Here is a 21031-nt window from a genome sequence, read left to right as displayed (position 1 = left end):
TTAGACAGCTTAGGGAGAGCACTTTATAGCAGTCCTTTTAAGGGCTCCAACCGGCAGGGTCAGAGAGCCATAGGTGACAGGTCCTGCAAACAGCAACAGCGTCTGTGTAGCCCAGGTCAGGGATTTCCTACCTGCATTTCACCATTAGGAGGGAATAGAAAGGCAGGCTTCCATTCCTCTACCCAGAGCCCCACAATCCTGCCACTGTACCCTCTTGTCCTCTGCACACTCCAACTCATAACTAAGCCATTATACTAGCAAACACTCAGTGTACCTAGTGGCATCCTATACGTGGCTATTGGACTTTGCTATAGTCCCACTAGTGCAAAGACATTTGCAGAGCGCGTCTGCCTGCATTGCACACTACAACTCATTCTAACCAAGCCATTATACTAGCAAACACTCAGTGTACCTAGTGGCATCCTATACGTGGCTATTGGACTTTGCTATAGTCCCACTAGTGCAAAGACATTTGCAGAGCGCGTCTGCCTGCGTTGCACACTACAACTCATTCTAACCAAGCCATTATACTAGCAAACACTCAGTGTACCTAGTGGCATCCTATACGTGGCTATTGGACTTTGCTATAGTCCCACTAGTGCAAAGACATTTGCAGAGCGCGTCTGCCTGCGTTGCACACTACAACTCATTCTAACCAAGCCATTATACTAGCAAACACTCAGTGTACCTAGTGGCATCCTATACGTGGCTATTGGACTTTGCTATAGTCCCACTAGTGCAAAGACATTTGCAGAGCGCGTCTGCCTGCGTTGCACACTACAACTCATTCTAACCAAGCCATTATACTAGCAAACACTCAGTGTACCTAGTGGCATCCTATACGTGGCTATTGGACTTTGCTATAGTCCCACTAGTGCAAAGACATTTGCAGAGCGCGTCTGCCTGCGTTGCACACTACAACTCATTCTAACCAAGCCATTATACTAGCAAACACTCAGTGTACCTAGTGGCATCCTATACGTGGCTATTGGACTTTGCTATAGTCCCACTAGTGCAAAGACATTTGCAGAGCGCGTCTGCCTGCGTTGCACACTACAACTCATTCTAACCAAGCCATTATACTAGCAAACACTCAGTGTACCTAGTGGCATCCTATACGTGGCTATTGGACTTTGCTATAGTCCCACTAGTGCAAAGACATTTGCAGAGCGCGTCTGCCTGCGTTGCACACTACAACTCATTCTAACCAAGCCATTATACTAGCAAACACTCAGTGTACCTAGTGGCATCCTATACGTGGCTATTGGACTTTGCTATAGTCCCACTAGTGCAAAGACATTTGCAGAGCGCGTCTGCCTGCGTTGCACACTACAACTCATTCTAACCAAGCCATTATACTAGCAAACACTCAGTGTACCTAGTGGCATCCTATACGTGGCTATTGGACTTTGCTATAGTCCCACTAGTGCAAAGACATTTGCAGAGCGCGTCTGCCTGCGTTGCACACTACAACTCATTCTAACCAAGCCATTATACTAGCAAACACTCAGTGTACCTAGTGGCATCCTATACGTGGCTATTGGACTTTGCTATAGTCCCACTAGTGCAAAGACATTTGCAGAGCGCGTCTGCCTGCGTTGCACACTACAACTCATTCTAACCAAGCCATTATACTAGCAAACACTCAGTGTACCTAGTGGCATCCTATACGTGGCTATTGGACTTTGCTATAGTCCCACTAGTGCAAAGACATTTGCAGAGCGCGTCTGCCTGCGTTGCACACTACAACTCATTCTAACCAAGCCATTATACTAGCAAACACTCAGTGTACCTAGTGGCATCCTATACGTGGCTATTGGACTTTGCTATAGTCCCACTAGTGCAAAGACATTTGCAGAGCGCGTCTGCCTGCGTTGCACACTACAACTCATTCTAACCAAGCCATTATACTAGCAAACACTCAGTGTACCTAGTGGCATCCTATACGTGGCTATTGGACTTTGCTATAGTCCCACTAGTGCAAAGACATTTGCAGAGCGCGTCTGCCTGCGTTGCACACTACAACTCATTCTAACCAAGCCATTATACTAGCAAACACTCAGTGTACCTAGTGGCATCCTATACGTGGCTATTGGACTTTGCTATAGTCCCACTAGTGCAAAGACATTTGCAGAGCGCGTCTGCCTGCGTTGCACACTACAACTCATTCTAACCAAGCCATTATACTAGCAAACACTCAGTGTACCTAGTGGCATCCTATACGTGGCTATTGGACTTTGCTATAGTCCCACTAGTGCAAAGACATTTGCAGAGCGCGTCTGCCTGCGTTGCACACTACAACTCATTCTAACCAAGCCATTATACTAGCAAACACTCAGTGTACCTAGTGGCATCCTATACGTGGCTATTGGACTTTGCTATAGTCCCACTAGTGCAAAGACATTTGCAGAGCGCGTCTGCCTGCGTTGCACACTACAACTCATTCTAACCAAGCCATTATACTAGCAAACACTCAGTGTACCTAGTGGCATCCTATACGTGGCTATTGGACTTTGCTATAGTCCCACTAGTGCAAAGACATTTGCAGAGCGCGTCTGCCTGCGTTGCACACTACAACTCATTCTAACCAAGCCATTATACTAGCAAACACTCAGTGTACCTAGTGGCATCCTATACGTGGCTATTGGACTTTGCTATAGTCCCACTAGTGCAAAGACATTTGCAGAGCGCGTCTGCCTGCGTTGCACACTACAACTCATTCTAACCAAGCCATTATACTAGCAAACACTCAGTGTACCTAGTGGCATCCTATACGTGGCTATTGGACTTTGCTATAGTCCCACTAGTGCAAAGACATTTGCAGCACGTCTGCCTGCATTGCACACTCCAACTAATTATAACTAAGTTGCATTGTCAGGGATATTTATTCTTTATTATTCTGCTGTTAATAAAGCTAGACCACCACTGCAATCTTCACCACCTCTCAATTTTTACTACCACATTTTCAGTCCACAATCTTGTCGCAATCAACATGAGTGGCAAAATGACAGATGCTGGTGGAAAGGGGAAGAGGCGTGGTGGAAAAGGCAAAAAAGGTTTTGTCCGTGGGGAAGGTGGCAAAGCTCCATTATCATCTGCTGAAGATAGACCATCTACCAGCAAAAGTAAGATGTCTACTACTTACCGTGGACAATCCGATGTGCTCCCTTTTTTACGGACACGAACAACAGGAAGAAAGGTAGATGATGGGCAAAAAAGGAAAATGCTTGAATGGATCTCAAGTGGTCCAACAAGTGCCCTCTCAGCCACTTCAAGTACCGCATCCAAAAAACACCAGTCCTCTGAGTTGTCATCCCAATCACACTTGCTTTCTCCCAGCTCTGAAGTCTCCATCAGCCCTGCACAGTATGGTGGAACTGAGATGGCTGAGTCTGCAGAGCTGTTCAGTCACACTATAGCCTGGGAATCAGAGGTCTGCTCCCAAGCTACAGTGAGTACAGAACAGGAAATGGTCTGCAGTGATGCCCAGAACCTTTGTGACTCAGATTCAGGCCGTGAGGACCAAGTTTCTGAGCATAATGTTGACCCTTTGTCACAAACTGTAACACCTGTGGTTATAGACAATGAGGAACATACTGATGAAGATGAGACGCAGATACCCGATTGGGATGACAACTTAAATATTCCGTCAGGGCAAGAAGAGGCTCGGTCTGAGGGGGAGGGGAGTGCAAACACAACAATTGATGATGACGTTCTAGATCCCACCTACTGTCAACCCCCAGTCAGGCACTCGAGGAGGTCAACAGAGGCGGTGGAGGAGGATGCAACCGACGACGAAGTTACCTTGCGCCTTCCTGGACAGAGTCGGAGCACTGGTAGCACGTCTACAACTGCATCCTCAGCCACCACTCTGCCTATGAGCATTATTCGGGGTGGATCAACAGGTCGCATGGCCTCTAAGCCTTGCCTAGCCTGGTCCTTTTTTCACATCGAAAAAGATCGCCCAACTCATGTGATATGTAACATTTGTCATGATTCTCTTAGTAGAGGTCAAAAGCTCAGCAGTTTGACAACTTCTTCCATGAATCGTCACATGAATAAATATCATAAGTCCCGGTGGGAAGCTCACCGTGCTGCAATGCGGCCTAGCGGAGCGAACCATCCACCGCCCGCCCCTTCCACTGCATCCGCGCGCTCTTCATCTTCTAGGACTGTGGGGACAGCTGCCACACCTGTTTTTCCACGCAAAACTTCCACCACTGTAACCGCAACAGGCAGTTTGCTTGTAAGGTCGTCAGTTGGTTTGGAAGGGGAAACAAGTGAGTGTGTACAGCTCTCTCAGACATCGATAGCACCAACGTTGGATGAAGGCAACATCATGTCTCCGCCTGCACTTTCCTCACAAACCTGCATTTTTCCAGGGACACCCTACTCAACACCGTCTACACACAGCAGCCAGATCTCTGTCCCTCAGATGTGGTCAAATAAAAGGCCACTTCCTCCGACCCATGACAAAGCTAAGAGGTTGACTCTATCCCTCTGTAAGCTGTTGGCTACCGAAATGCTGCCTTTCCGCCTAGTGGACACACAGGATTTTAGAGACCTTATGTCTGTCGCTGTGCCCCAGTACCAGATGCCTAGTCGCCACTACTTCTCTAAGAAAGGTGTGCCCGCGCTACACCAGCATGTCGCACACAACATCACCGCTTCCTTGAGAAACTCTGTGTGTGAACGGGTGCATTTCACCACCGATACTTGGACCAGTAAGCATGGACAGGGACGTTACATGTCGCTGACTGGGCACTGGGTAACTATGGTGATAGATGGTGAAGGGTCTGCTGCACAAGTCTTGCCGTCCCCACGACTTGTGTGTCAATCCTCTGTCTGTCCAAGTTCCGCCACTGCTTCTGCATCCTCCACCTCATCTGGGTCCTCCACCTCCGCCCCAAGCCTGCCTGGTCAGGCCACCAGCGTTCTCACTGCGCAGAAGGAATCACGCACCCCTCATTACTATGCTGGCAGCAGAGCGCAACGGCATCAGGCGGTCTTTAGCTTGACATGTCTTGGTAATAAGAGTCACACAGCTGAGGAGTTGTGGTCAGCTTTGCGGTCCGAGTTTAATAAATGGTTGTCTCCACTCAAACTGCAGCCTGGTAAGGCCGTGTGCGACAATGCTGCAAACCTGGGTGCGGCACTTCGCCTGGGCAAGCTGGCACACGTGCCTTGTATGGCTCACGTGTTGAACCTTGTCGTGCAGCAATTTTTAACACACTATCCCGGCCTAGATGGCCTTCTGAACAGGGCACGAAAACTGTCAGCTCACTTCCGCCGTTCAAGCGCCGCAGCAGAGCGACTTGCATCGCTCCAGAAGTCTTTCGGCCTGCCGGTTCATCGCCTGAAATGCGATGTGGCGACACGCTGGAATTCAACTCTCCACATGTTACAGCGACTGTGGCAGCACCGCAGAGCCCTGGTGCAATACGTCATGACGTATAGCCTGGGCCAACGAGATGCAGAGGTGGGGCAGATCACCCTGATGGAGTGGTCTCAGATCAAGGACCTATGCACCCTTCTGCACAGTTTCGACATGGCGACGAATATGTTTAGCTCTGACAATGCCATTATCAGCATGACGATTCCAGTCATTTACATGCTGGAGCACACGCTAAACACTATTCGTAGTCAGGGGGTGGGACAACATGAAGGGGAGGAACTACAGGAGGATTCATATGCGCAAGACACAACAACATCACCAAGGTCCAGACGTTCATCATCACCAACGCAGCAGGCATGGGACCATGGGGGACAGGGATCGACAAGGGCGCATAGTAGCAGGCGAAATGTTGAGCAAGGTGCAGGAGAACATGAAGAAATGGAGGACGAACTGTCCATGGACATGGAAGACTCAGCGGATGAGGGAGACCTTGGTCAAATTTCAGTTGAAAGAGGTTGGGGTCAGATGTCAGAGGAAGAAAGAACGGGTAGCACCTCTATGCCACAAACACAGCATGGACTTGGTCCGCATGGCTGCGCAAGACACATGAGTGCCTTTTTGTTGCACTACCTCCAACATGACAGTCGTATTGTCAAAATTAGAAGTGATGATGACTACTGGATTGCCACACTATTAGATCCCCGGTACAAGTCCAAATTTTGTGACATAATTCCAGCCATAGAAAGGGACGCACGTATGCAGGGATATCAGCAGAAGCTGTTACTAGATCTTAGCTCGGCTTTTCCACCAAACAACCGTGCAGGTGCAGGGAGTGAATCTCCCAGTTGTAACTTGACAAACATGGGACGGTCTCGTCATCTTCAACAGTCTACCCATACCAGTAGGACCTTTTCTGGTGCCGGTAACAGCAATTTTATGGAATCTTTTCATAATTTTTTTAGACCCTCTTTTGCAAGGCCACCAGAGACAACAAGTCTGACACATAGTCAACGGCTGGAGAGGATGATACAGGAGTATCTCCAAATGAACATCGATGCCATGACTTTGCAAATGGAGCCTTGCTCCTTTTGGGCTTCAAACCTACAAAAATGGCCAGAGCTCGCAACTTACGCCTTGGAGATTTTGTCGTGTCCAGCTGCCAGCGTTGTCTCTGAACGTGTATTCAGTGCTGCTGGGTGTGTGCTGACAGATAAGCGCACGCGTCTGTCCAGTGACAATGTGGACAGACTGACGTTCATCAAAATGAACAAGTCATGGATCCAGAAGGAATTTACTACCCCTGTGTCATCCTGGGGAGAGTAAATGCTTGTGGATTTGGAATGTGCTTGATGCAAATCAAAACATCCTGTTTGCAACTAGGGCCCAAGTGCTGCCACTGATGGGGTGGGTGTCTGTGTGGCCCAATTTTTGGAAAAAAGGGAGACTCCGCTTGGAGTAACCCTTGCTTGCTGTGTTTTTAAAAGAAGCCAAGATGAACAGAGCTGGGATCAGGAAAGACTTTATCTACCTACCCCGGTGTCATACTGGGGACGGATAAGAATGGCGTATTTTGGAATGTGCTTGATGCAAATCTAGCTGTGAAGTGTACAACTCGGGCACAACTGCTGCCACTGAATGGGTGGGTGTGTGGGGCCCAATTTTTGGAAAAAAAGGGAGACTCCGCTTGGAGTAACCCTTGCTTGCTGTGTTTTTAAAAGAAGCCAAGATGAACAGAGCTGGGATCAGGAAAGACTTTGCTACCTACCCCGGTGTCATCCTGGGGACGGATAAGAATGGCGTATTTTTGAATGTGCTTGATGCAAATCTAGCTGTGAAGTGTACAACTGGGGCACAACTGCTGCCACTGAATGGGTGGGTGTGTGTGGGGCCCAATTTTTGGAAAAAAGGGGAGACTCCGCTTGGAGTAACCCTTGCTTACATTGTTTTTAAAAGAAGCCAAGATGAACAAGTCATGGGTCAGCAAAGACTTTGCTACCTACCCCAGTGTCATCCTGGGGACGGCTAAGAATAGCGTATTTTTGAATGTGCTTGATGCAAATCAAAACATCCTGTTTGCAACTAGGGCCCAAGTGCTGCCACTGATGGGGTGGGTGTCTGTGTGGCCCAATTTTTGGAAAAAAAGGGAGACTCCGCTTGGAGTAACCCTTGCTTACATTGTTTTTAAAAGAAGCCAAGATGAACAGAGCTGGGATCAGGAAAGACTTTGCTACCTACCCCGGTGTCATCCTGGGGACGGATAAGAATGGCGTATTTTGGAATGTGCTTGATGCAAATCTAGCTGTGAAGTGTACAACTGGGGCACAACTGCTGCCACTGAATGGGTGGGTGTGTGGGGCCCAATTTTGGGAAAAAAAGGGAGACTCCGCTTGGAGTAACCCTTGCTTGCTGTGTTTTTAAAAGAAGCCAAGATGAACAGAGCTGGGATCAGGAAAGACTTTATCTACCTACCCCGGTGTCATACTGGGGACGGATAAGAATGGCGTATTTTGGAATGTGCTTGATGCAAATCTAGCTGTGAAGTGTACAACTGGGGCACAACTGCTGCCACTGATGGGGTGGGTGTCTGTGGGGCCCAATTTTTGGAAAAAAAGGGAGACTCCGCTTGGAGTAACCCTTGCTTGCTGTGTTTTTAAAAGAAGCCAAGATGAACAGAGCTGGGATCAGGAAAGACTTTGCTACCTACCCCGGTGTCATCCTGGGGACGGATAAGAATGGCGTATTTTTGAATGTGCTTGATGCAAATCTAGCTGTGAAGTGTACAACTGGGGCACAACTGCTGCCACTGAATGGGTGGGTGTGTGTGGGGCCCAATTTTTGGAAAAAAGGGGAGACTCCGCTTGGAGTAACCCTTGCTTACATTGTTTTTAAAAGAAGCCAAGATGAACAAGTCATGGGTCAGCAAAGACTTTGCTACCTACCCCAGTGTCATCCTGGGGACGGCTAAGAATAGCGTATTTTTGAATGTGCTTGATGCAAATCAAAACATCCTGTTTGCAACTAGGGCCCAAGTGCTGCCACTGATGGGGTGGGTGTCTGTGTGGCCCAATTTTTGGAAAAAAGGGAGACTCCGCTTGGAGTAACCCTTGCTTACATTGTTTTTAAAAGAAGCCAAGATGAACAAGTCATGGGTCAGCAAAGACTTTGCTACCTACCCCGGTGTCATCCTGGGGACGGCTAAGAATAGCGTATTTTTGAATGTGCTTGATGCAAATCAAAACATCCTGTTTGCAACTAGGGCCCAAGTGCTGCCACTGATGGGGTGGGTGTCTGTGTGGCCCAATTTTTGGAAAAAAGGGAGACTCCGCTTGGAGTAACCCTTGCTTGCTGTGTTTTTAAAAGAAGCCAAGATGAACAGAGCTGGGATCAGGAAAGACTTTGCTACCTACCCCGGTGTCATCCTGGGGACGGATAAGAATGGCGTATTTTTGAATGTGCTTGATGCAAATCTAGCTGTGAAGTGTACAACTGGGGCACAACTGCTGCCACTGAAGGGGTGGGTGTGTGGGGCCCAATTTTTGGAAAAAAGGGAGACTCCGCTTGGAGTCACCTTGCGGTGTTTTACATGACTTTAGAAGGGCGTGCCATGCCTATATCTGTGTGTCCTCCTCTTTTTCCTTGTCCAGCTGTTTTGTTTTCGCATGAGTACATGTCCTTGTCACTTTCCCATGTGTTTGTGTTGTGTTGTGAGTTGTTTGTCACCTTTTGGACACCTTTGAGGGTGTTTTCTAGGTGTTTTACTGTGTTTGTGATTGCCTGCCATTGTTTCCTATGGGCTCGAGTTCGGTTCGTCGAACGTTCGACGAGCCGAACTCGAGCCAGACCCCCCGTTCGGCGAACCGCCTCGAGCCGAACCGGGACCGGTTCGCTCATCTCTACCCCTGACCTCTTGGACCCCTGTGTCCTGCTCGTTTGCTGAGGTGGTCTCTGCTGCCAGTCACATGACCCAATAACATCATGTGAACTTAAGGTCCGACTATCTCTTCCCAGACTTAAAGGGGTATTCCCATCTCCAGGATCCTATCCCAATATGTAGTACGTGTAATAATAATATTAGCAAATCCCTCCAAATAGAAATGTAGTATAGTTCTCCTGATGTAGACATGGCTCTTACCTCATGTGCGCAGCTTAGGTATCCATGGTTATGACCATTAGTAACTAAGAAACTGTCATTAGGAGTGGATGCAACCATGGATACCTAAGCTGCAATGCCCTGCACATGAGGTAAGAGACATGACTATATCAGGAGAACTATACTACATTTCTAATTGGAGGTATTTGCTAATACTGTATTATTATTATTATTATTATTTCACTTACTACATGTTGGGATAGGATCTTGGAGATGAAAATAACTCTTTAACGGTGGAGTAGGGATCTGATGGTTCCCTGCTCCACCATTTTCTTACCCCCGATCTCCACAGACAGCTCTCCTAATTAGGGACCATCCTGCTGGATCTGGGAGCGGCATCTGGTACGGGGCCCATGGAGACAATGGCTCCAAATTACGGTGACCCCATCCCTTGTGTTCTGACTCCCCAATATTGGCAAATGGGGGATCAGACCAGACGTTCACGGGTTCTGATTTAATCAGGGAAAAGCCGCTGGTGTTAAGGAGAACGAGGAATCCAGGCAATCGCTCCTTTTCCATAAGGCCTCCTGATCTGTTTGCACCCATGATTCATTGCTGCAGACAGAGGTGGCGTCACCCTCCTGTTTGTCCTCCTGTATCCTGCCAGTGTTTGCCGGTGTGCAGACTGTGGAGATTTTGCATCGGGAAGAAACACATTGAGTGAATATTTGCACGATGTACCTTTTCCATTTTGGCATAAACAGACAGAATTTGCATTATGAGACCCGCAGAGTGTACTCAGCTGGAGATCTGATGGGCCGCAGTGTTTGGATTAGATCAGAGCAGTCATGGCTGACCATCACTACTGCATGGGAAAATACAAAACATCATGCACCTACAACACTCCTGATAAAGTGACCCGACACTACATGGGGACAAGGTGTCATATAAGGATAGAAGTGGAGGGGACCGTTCACAATCGCAATTCTGTATTATCCCTGTGACATCACTGTGTGTATTATCCCTGTACTGTGACATCACTGTGTGTATTATCCCTGTACTGTGACATCACTGTGTGTATTACCCCTGTACTGTGACATCACTGTGTGTATTATCCCTGTACTGTGACATCGCTGTGTGTATTATCCCTGTACTGTGACATCGCTGTGTGTATTATCCCTGTACTGTGACATCACTGTGTGTATAACCCCTGTACTGTGACATCACTGTGTGTATTACCCCTGTACTGTGACATCACTGTGTGTATTATCCCTGTACTGTGACATCACTGTGTGTATTATCCCTGTACTGTGACATCACTGTGTGTATTACCCCTGTACTGTGACATCACTGTGTGTATTATCCCTGTACTGTGACATCACTGTGTGTATAATCCCTGTACTGTGACATCACTGTGTGTATAATCCCTGTACTGTGACATCACTGTGTGTATTATCCCTGTACTGTGACATCACTGTGTGTATTATCCCTGTACTGTGACATCACTGTGTGTATTACCCCTGTACTGTGACATCGCTGTGTGTATTATCCCTGTACTGTGACATCGCTGTGTGCATTACCCCTGTACTGTGACATCGCTGTGTGTATTACCCCTGTACTGTGACATCGCTGTGTGTATTACCCCTGTACTGTGACATCGCTGTGTGGTGTGTATTATCCCTGTACTGTGACATCGCTGTGTGCATTATCCCTGTACTGTGACATCGCTGTGTGTATTATCCCTGTACTGTGACATCGCTGTGTGTATTATCTCTGTACTGTGACATCACTGTGTGTAGTATCCCTGTACTGTGACATCACTGTGTGTATTACCCCTGTACTGTGACATCACTGTGTGTATTATCCCTGTACTGTGACATCATTGTGTGTATTATCCCTGTACTGTGACATCACTGTGTGTATTATCCCTGTACTGTGACATCACTGTGTGCATTATCCCTGTACTGTGACAACACTGTGTGTATTATCCCTGTACTGTGACATCACTGTGTGTATTATCCCTGTACTGTGACATCACTGTGTGTATTATCCCTGTACTGTGACATCACTGTGTGCATTACCCCTGTACTGTGACATCACTGTGTGCATTACCCCTGTACTGTGACATCACTGTGTGCATTATCCCTGTACTGTGACATCACTGTGTGTATTATCCCTGTACTGTGACATCACTGTGTGTATTACCCCTGTACTGTGACATCACTGTGTGTGTGTTACCCCTGTACTGTGACATCACTGTGTGTGTTACCCCTGTACTGTGACATCACTGTGTGTATTATCCCTGTACTGTGACATCACTGTGCGTATTATCCCTGTACTGTGACATCACTGTGCGTGTTATCCCTGTACTGTGACATCACTGTGCGTGTTATCCCTGTACTGTGACATCACTGTGTGTATTACCCCTGTACTGTGACATCACTGTGTGTATTACCCCTGTACTGTGACATCACTGTGTATTACCCCTGTACTGTGACATCACTGTGTGTGTTACCCCTGTACTGTGACATCACTGTGTGTATTACCCCTGTACTGTGACATCACTGTGTGCATTATCCCTGTACTGTGACATCACTGTGTGTATTATCCCTGTACTGTGACATCACTGTGTGTATTACCCCTGTACTGTGACATCACTGTGTGTGTGTTACCCCTGTACTGTGACATCACTGTGTGTGTTACCCCTGTACTGTGACATCACTGTGTGTGTTACCCCTGTACTGTGACATCACTGTGTGTGTGTTACCCCTGTACTGTGACATCACTGTGTGTGTGTTACCCCTGTACTGTGACATCACTGTGTGTGTTACCCCTGTACTGTGACATCACTGTATTATCCCTGTACTGTGACATCACTGTGTATATTACCCCTGTACTGTGACATCACTGTGTGTATTATCCCTGTACTGTGACATCACTGTGTGTATTATCCCTGTACTGTGACATCACTGTGCGTATTATCCCTGTACTGTGACATCACTGTGCGTGTTATCCCTGTACTGTGACATCACTGTGTGTATTACCCCTGTACTGTGACATCACTGTGTGTATTACCCCTGTACTGTGACATCACTGTGTGTATTACCCCTGTACTGTGACATCACTGTGTGTGTTACCCCTGTACTGTGACATCACTGTGTGTATTACCCCTGTACTGTGACATCACTGTGTGTATTATCCCTGTACTGTGACATCACTGTGTGTATTATCCCTGTACTGTGACATCACTGTGTGTATTATCCCTGTGCTGTGACATCACTGTGCGTATTATCCCTGTGCTGTGACATCACTGTGTGTATTATCCCTGTACTGTGACATCACTGTGTGTATTATCCCTGTACTGTGACATCACTGTGTGCATTATCCCTGTACTGTGACATCACTGTGTGTATTATCCCTGTACTGTGACATCACTGTGTGTGTTATCCCTGTACTGTGACATCACTGTGTGTATTATCCCTGTACTGTGACATCACTGTGTGTGTTATCCCTGTACTGTGACATCACTGTGTGCATTACCCCTGTACTGTGACATCACTGTGTGTATTATCCCTGTACTGTGACATCACTGTGTGTGTTATCCCTGTACTGTGACATCACTGTGTGCATTACCCCTGTACTGTGACATCACTGTGCGTATTATCCCTGAATTGTGACATCACTGTGCGTGTTATCCCTGTACTGTGACATCACTGTGTGTATTATCCCTGTACTGTGACATCACTGTGTGTATTATTTTTGTACTGTGACATCACTGTGTGTATTACCCCTGTACTGTGACATCACTGTGTGTATTATCCCTGTACTGTGACATCACTGTGTATACTATCCCTGTACTGTGACATCACTGTGTGTATTATTTTTGTACTGTGACATCACTGTGTGCATTACCCCTATATAATAGAAGCACAATACCCAGCAAAGAAGTCACACAAAACGCAGCTTTAAATACAGCATTTATTTATAACAGCTTAAAAACCATTTTACAACATACAAAAATAGTCCTTGGACTTTGCAGATGGTCTCAGGTTCCCTCTGTGACAAAGAAAACCTCTGCTGATCTTTGGTGCTTGAGAAAAAACGTTAATAAAATAACAAGTAAAATGAGATTCAATGTCCATTACAACATATGGAATGTAAATCGCAGAACAAGCAGCCATTTTATTCAACAAATGCATTAAAAATTGTAGGTGGCACTGATTAGCCGCCATGTTAGGAGCCAATCGTTCTCACAGAACGCAGCTCCGGGGCTTTTTCTAACCATCGCGCCTCAGACTTTATCACTGAACTGTCCCTAGACATTCGTGGATGTGAGATACCAGAGAACATGGCCGCCCGCCAAGCGTTCACCTGACATAAGTGGATTTAATCCTCTCAGACAGAACATAATGGACTCTGTGTATTTACTGAGGGACGTCATGGGTTACAATGACAAGGGATGTTTTATCCACAAAAAATGTGTGCCAAACGTTAGCTAACCGCCATCTTAAAAACGGAAAATCTGTTCTTGTTGCCCATAGCAACCTTTGCAAAAATTAAATCTGCGTCATTTTTTTTTTTGGACACCCCTCTCTCTTTTATTTGCCCCCCTTCCCCTCCCCCAAAAATAATAATACATTTTTCGCCTTCCAGGTGACCTATGACTACACATTTGGGTGTACCCCTTTAAATGTCTAATTTTTCACATTTTTTTCATGTCTTTGTCTGTTTTGTATGCCAGGTGACCTATATGACTGTGTGTACCCCTTTAAATGTCTAATTTTTCACATTTTTTTTCATGTCTTTGTCTGTTTTTTATGCCAGGTGACCTATATGACTGTGTGTACCCCTTTAAATGTCTACTTTTTTATGTCTTTGTTTTCCCCTAGCTTTCAATGAAATTGGAGGCTACCAAAATCTAGAAAAGGCCTATGCATCGGCCATACCGGCCCTCATTGTCCCGAATACCACCTGCCACCTCCCCCGCTCGGACGCCATGCATCTTTTCCGTGATCCGGTCAATGGTGACCTTCCATGGACAGGGATGACTTTTGGGTTAACCATCCTTGCCGCTTGGTATTGGTGCACCGATCAGGTAATTATGGCCATAAGGACCCTACGAGAAGCAGATACCGCCAATCGCCCCTTTTCTTGTAGGAATGTCCCGCTAATCAGAACACGAAATAGCTTATTTGCTCGAAAATGGGCGTTTTTGGGGTGTTTTAAAGGTGCAACTGGCTCATTGGGGGAAAGTCTTAAAGGGGATGAACGTATTGATAGGTATGGGATGAGGAGGCGTAACAAGACGCAATTATAGGAGTCCTAAGTATCATGGCGAGGGGTGCTGGTATCCACGTAAACAAAGAGGACATGGACTAGTATGGAAGGTGGTTTGCCTTACATGGGGACCTTTGCTTTCAGTTTCCTGATATTTTGGCTAAAATGACAATTTTCCTTAAAGGAATGGCACGCTAACAAACCACCCTCCATACTGGTCCAGGTCCTTTTTGTTTACTTGGATACCAGTATCCCTCGCCATGACACTTAGCGTGCCACTATTTTAAGGAAAATTGTAATTTTAGCCAAGATATCAGAGAATTGGAAGCAAACCTCCTCATGTAAGGCAACAAAAAGGGCTAAATGTAGACATTTTGTTCACACCGCCATTTTCTTTGTTATTGTTTACTAAGGCCTATCACACATTAATAATCTGTCCATAGCAACCAATGAAAATCCAGCTTTCATTCATCCAGTGCAGGTCATTATAAGAAAGAAGAGATCCAATTGGTTGCTGTGGCTATGGCCTCCATAATGGGCAGGCACAGGGAAGAGGAGTTGCCTGTAGCAACCAATCACATCTCTTCTTTCATTCTGTAACCTGAAGAGAAAAAATGAAAGTAGGAATCTGATTGGTTGCTATGGGCATCAGTTTCTATATTTACCAGGCCTGGTTTCTTTATCAAAGGCCTAATGTACTAAATGCAAAATGATGGCAGTAACTTAATATTAACCCTAAAAGCACTGTTGAGCAGGTTTTACCTACTGTTGCCCTAAAAACTGTGGCAAGGTTTTTTGTTTTTTTACAATCCCGCTCTCTACAGTGTAACATCCACCTTATATAGTAAAATAAGACAGCGTCTGATGACTGCCAAGACACGTGTAAATGTAGCCCTAAGATCTGGCGTATCAATACGAAGATTGCACCAAAGGAATTAATATAATATACAAATGAGAGTATACCCTGTAAATTGCAAATGTCCTCACACCCCGTCTGATATATACATACATACACACATATATACATAAAGTTACATATTCACATACATACAGAGGAAAATAACCAGGCGGAGAGAACGTTAAACCATTCTAAAGTCGCCATTTTAGATTGTCATTGCACCCGCTGTCGGGGACTCGCTTATCTAAAATGGAGGAGAGTGTGAACACCATCGTCTGTGGACAGAAAACGCTCGCATGTCCGGCTACAACCATTAAAATAGAAGAAAAAAAAACATTTAAGTGATCCTACAAACAGTGGAGGCAGCCATTTTGTGACTATCGTTGGGCACTCTCTCTGACGGCCTTTATCTCTGTGCACATTACGCTAAGCCTTTTAGTGGCGGTATATGTTAAGATAATATACAAAAATCCCACTATTTTGACCTCCTTTGGGCCAGTGGAGCCCTATGGAAATGTTTAACATCTTTGACGATGGGAGTGTATACATTTCGACATATACGAGAAACGTAGAGCTCCATTGGCCTCCATTAGGTAAGTGGAGTCCCATGGACATGTTTAACGTCTTTAACGATGGGAGTGTATACATGTCGGCATATACGGTAAACGTAGGGCTCCAAACGCATTGTGCACAAAGTCTAAGGTCATCTTTGTATCACCTTCATAGACCTAATACTGACTGGAAATCTACAGCCAGGCAAAAAAACCAAGGGGTCCCAATTTAAAGGGGCTGTCTATCCGTTTAACCTGCCAAGAATACTGATACTAGTGGCCATATTGTATAGGTCATGATAGCACATCAATAATCTGTAGGCATTGGAAGAGAGGACTGCAAATTGCCTCCATGGCTCTTGTTTTGACTAGTCGGCCTGGCGTCAAGCCATAACGATGACGTTGCCCCATGTCGGTTAATTAGAGCTGCCAGGAATACCGAGAGGTGATAAATGGGCTCTTCTCCAGCAGCCACGGATTACAGACGTGGCCAATGAACCATGGTCCTGCAAATCCATTTGCACCAATTTTGGTGACCTGGTAAGGATAAATGGGAAGACACACAATAGATACGACCCAAAACACAGTGTTCAAAAACATGGCCGCCTCCAGCCATCCATATATAAACCTTTTAAGTCACTTTCTTAAACATTCTCATCACAATATAACTCTCCATCCATTAACCTAGTCCCCCTTTAACCCCCCCCCACCCCCGAAAAAAAAAAATGGTTGCAGGTTTTGGAGCACTTGGAGGATAACAATTAACCTCTTACGATCACTCCATAAAAAAGACCTGGTTGGAATAGGAATGTAAACGGGTAGAGCAAAAAGTGCAGTAAATGCAGACCCTGCAGCCACAGCAGCGATGGGTAACAGTTCGATACCCCCCAAAAACCCTGCCTTCAAGCCTCACCAAGCACGTACACATCTGGGGCCTGCTAGCACCTCTATGGCGGTAAGGCCGAGCAGCACACCGGTGGCTTGTTCCAGCAGCCTTATGACACCACAGTTAGCTTTATCCATTCTTTGGGCATAGTACAGAGTCCACAGTGTAAGGCGGCAAATGCCAGGAGGAACCTGTGCCTACAAAGTAAAGCTTATTTAAAGGTCCTTGTGGCCAGGGGGACCATGCCCTCTCCTCCGAGAGTCCAGGCTGCTAGGTCCTAGCTTGCTCTTTAGATGTTTCGCTTGGGACAGCTTAGAATAAGGAATACCGAACGGCGTGGTCACATTGTCAGGGGGTACGGGACTGTGAGAAAGGGGACTGGTATAGCTGCTTCCATAGTCCTTCCCGCTCCAGTATCCTGCCCTCGGGTTGTCAGACTTTCTACTGAGTTGTCGGTATGCTCCGGGACCTTCCAAACTCTCCTTCTTGACTCTGCTCTTGCCTACGCCCCTGGTGCCAGGGTGGGAGTGGAACCTGTCGAATCCTCCCGTGGGGCCATTTGTTGTGTAATGGAAATGTGGTTTCGCCTTGAAGAGCAAGAAGAGAAGGGTTGGGTGTTAGTATGACAGCGTATGTCAATTCTGCAAAGCTAGCAAAGCAAATATTAGTCCGTGCCGCCCAACTTTTATATACAAGACCCCTACAAAGTACAAGACAAGGCATTTATTATGGTATAATGACATGTCCGCCTTCTCTCCCGTCAGGTCATCGTGCAGAGGTCGCTCTCAGCCAAGAACCTAAGCCATGCTAAAGCCGGGTCTATCCTCGCCAGTTATCTGAAGATGCTACCCATGATCTTTATCATCATGCCCGGAATGATCAGCCGCGCTCTTTACCCAGGTAGGAAGGGCAACGATCGCTTTTCGGTGTAGGGCCTATGATTTATTACTTTTTATCCACGTGTGATATATACTCAACCTCACCTCGCTCGCTCCCGATCTGCCTGTGCGAACATGTTCTGAGCACGATGCTAGCATGTCAGCTAATTGGGTAGTTTATGCGTGCCCAAAAATTATCGCTGTTGTATAACTATTATCCACCCCCCCTTAAAATATACATTGGGCTGTGTAAAAGGACCTCAAGTGGTTATTTCAACCATTCATGGTGGAGATGGAAATATCTGTCTCTATTTGGTGGTTACAGGAGGGTAGGACTCCAAAAAGAACCCAACGGGCTGAGCTATACAGTCTCCATAACTCCCGTAGAAGTCAATGGGAGTTACAGAAGCGGCATAGCACAGCTCCCTCAGCCCCGACCACTTTTTCCCTTTCTTGACCATTAATGTCTATTTGTAACAGACACAAAGATGTCATGCTGGATCCATCATGCAACAGATGGATCTCATTTACTGGGGTCAAAATGGTCAGTCCAGACAGCATAAGATTGTAGCAAACCCTCAGCAGCGAGACTTAAGTTCCAGAACTTTTCATTGTATCACTTACATAAAAGTGGAAAAACACATTTACAAGTCACTAATATACAAAGTCCTGACTCAGGAAATGTGTATGACTCCGACCATTACGCTTAGAGGGGACGTGTGAAGCCTTAAATCACCAGGAAAGGGTGTGTGACGGGCAAGTGTTCCTTCTAAACGTCGGAAGGAAATCATCAAATGATCATCGCACCAAGTAATAAAGCAGAAGCGTTTATACATCCTTTCTGTGGGAATCACACAGTCCACCTAAAATACTGCTACGCCTATCATTTAATTTCCAAATTCTTGCTAGTCTGGTGGTGGACACAAGTAATCTCCTGCTAGTCTGGTGGTGGACACAAGTAATCTCCTGCTAGTCTGGTGGTGGACACAAGTAATCTCCTGCTAGTCTGGTGGTGGACACAAGTAATCTCCTGCTAGTCTGGTGGTGGACACAAGTAATCTCCTGCTAGTCTGGTGGTGGACACAAGTAATCTCCTGCTAGTCTGGTGTTGGACACAAGTAATCTCCTGCTAGTCTGGTGGTGGACACAAGTAATCTCCTGCTAGTCTGGTGGTAGACACAAGTAATCTCCTGCTAGTCTGGTGGTGGACACAAGTAATCTCCTGCTAGTCTGGTGGTGGACACAAGTAATCTCCTGCTAGTCTGGTGGTGGACACAAGTAATCTCCTGCTAGTCTGGTGGTGGACACAAGTAATCTCCTGCTAGTCTGGTGGTGGACACAAGTAATCTCCTGCTAGTCTGGTGGTGGACACAAGTAATCTCCTGCTAGTCTGGTGGTGGACACAAGTAATCTCCTGCTAGTCTGGTGGTGGACACAAGTAATCTCCTGCTAGTCTGGTGGTGGACACAAGTAATCTCCTGCTAGTCTGGTGTTGGACACAAGTAATCTCCTGCTAGTCTGGTGGTGGACACAAGTAATCTCCTGCTAGTCTGGTGGTAGACACAAGTAATCTCCTGCTAGTCTGGTGGTGGACACAAGTAATCTCCTGCTAGTCTGGTGGTGGACACAAGTAATCTCCTGCTAGTCTGGTGGTGGACACAAGTAATCTCCTGCTAGTCTGGTGGTGGACACAAGTAATCTCCTGCTAGTCTGGTGGTGGACACAAGTAATCTCCTGCTAGTCTGGTGGTGGACACAAGTAATCTCCTGCTAGTCTGGTGGTGGACACAAGTAATCTCCTGCTAGTCTGGTGGTGGACACAAGTAATCTCCTGCTAGTCTGGTGGTGGACACAAGTAATCTCCTGCTAGTCTGGTGGTGGACACAAGTAATCTCCTGCTAGTCTGGTGGTGGACACAAGTAATCTCCTCCTAGTCTGGTGGTGGACACAAGTAATCTCCTGCTAGTCTGGTGGTGGACACAAGTAATCTCCTGCTAGTCTGGTGGTGGACACAAGTAATCTCCTGCTAGTCTGGTGGTGGACACAAGTAATCTCCTGCTAGTCTGGTGGTCGACACAAATCCGAAGACCAGAAATGCACTAAATTAATTGATGGTCCTCCAGAAAGTGTACAAATCAACAGGCCGATAACTTGAGAATGCACGAATATCGGGAACACCCGTTCCTAGTTAACGGACCGTCTACACCGGGCAGCAGTCAGCCGATTAAGCAGCACAATTGTCGTTCGCTGATGTTTTCAATCATCATTTTTGTTGGCAGCACTTTGCCCCATGTACACTAGACATGTGCTACTGAGAACATTATGTTCTTTGGCTCCAAGACGATGGGCCCTAATCCTCTCAGGAATCAAATGTCCTCCGGCGACCCAGGGTGGCCACCAAGTTCTAGCAGTTGTACCATACAATTAGGGGCGACTTACTGATTGCTGGCGGTCCAACCACTGACACCTGCGATGATCCCACAGATGGAGCTGGAACACCACTGTTCCATTCATCATGACAAAAACCACCCTCCAACCTATCATGGTGGTTTCCACTATTCTTTCCGTCAAGTCTATGGCACCCTCTAGTGACCGTGTGAACAGAGCTTTACCACGAGGACCTGTCCCCATTCATTTTACGAATACCCAACCAGCTTTTTTCACAAGGCACCAAAAGACTTCGCCACAGTTTAGATGTCAATCGAGGGGCTTGAAGTCACAGCAGAAGGAATTGGAGTACCCTGGGGGATGATCCCCGACGTTTGCTGTCGAAAAAGTCCATAGGGTTCCAATGTGACCTCTTTCCCCAGGCACACCCCCTAGAAGGAATCTGAGTATCTGCGATAGTCAAATTTCAATATTGCTCTTTGCAGGGTAACATTATGGGGCTATCTTTAATAAATTGCCATCACCTTCCCCGGGGGTGCAGAAGTAACAGTCTCTCCCAAGTGATGGAGTCTGAAGGGGCTCAAAGGCCCCTCTAACACATAACAAAACCCCAAAACAAGACCTGCAACTGCAATAGACTGAAAAAGACCTAAACTGGCACAGGACGGT

The 21031-nt window shown here is 46.6% G+C and overlaps 2 protein-coding genes across 2 annotated transcripts in view; one reads left to right on the top strand and one right to left on the bottom strand.

Annotated features, from left to right (window-relative positions):
* The window catches only part of SLC5A10 (solute carrier family 5 member 10), a 114388-nt gene that overhangs the window by 22571 nt on the left and 70786 nt on the right, over positions 1–21031 (top strand). The window contains exons 8-9 of the mRNA XM_075318347.1: positions 14375–14580; positions 17862–17997. Coding sequence (XP_075174462.1) covers positions 14375–14580; positions 17862–17997 — 342 coding nt within the window. The remainder of the gene's footprint in view (positions 1–14374; positions 14581–17861; positions 17998–21031) is intronic.
* The window catches only part of FAM83G (family with sequence similarity 83 member G), a 35878-nt gene continuing 31776 nt past the window's right edge, over positions 16930–21031 (bottom strand). The window contains exon 5 of the mRNA XM_075318336.1: positions 16930–17684. Coding sequence (XP_075174451.1) covers positions 17313–17684 — 372 coding nt within the window. The 3' untranslated portion in view covers positions 16930–17312. The remainder of the gene's footprint in view (positions 17685–21031) is intronic.

The sequence above is a fragment of the Anomaloglossus baeobatrachus genome, chromosome 7 (assembly GCF_048569485.1).
Source record: "Anomaloglossus baeobatrachus isolate aAnoBae1 chromosome 7, aAnoBae1.hap1, whole genome shotgun sequence".
Classification (NCBI taxonomy): domain Eukaryota; kingdom Metazoa; phylum Chordata; class Amphibia; order Anura; family Aromobatidae; genus Anomaloglossus; species Anomaloglossus baeobatrachus.
Note: the sequence above shows the minus strand (reverse complement) of the source record. Positions and strands in the feature narration are given on the sequence as shown.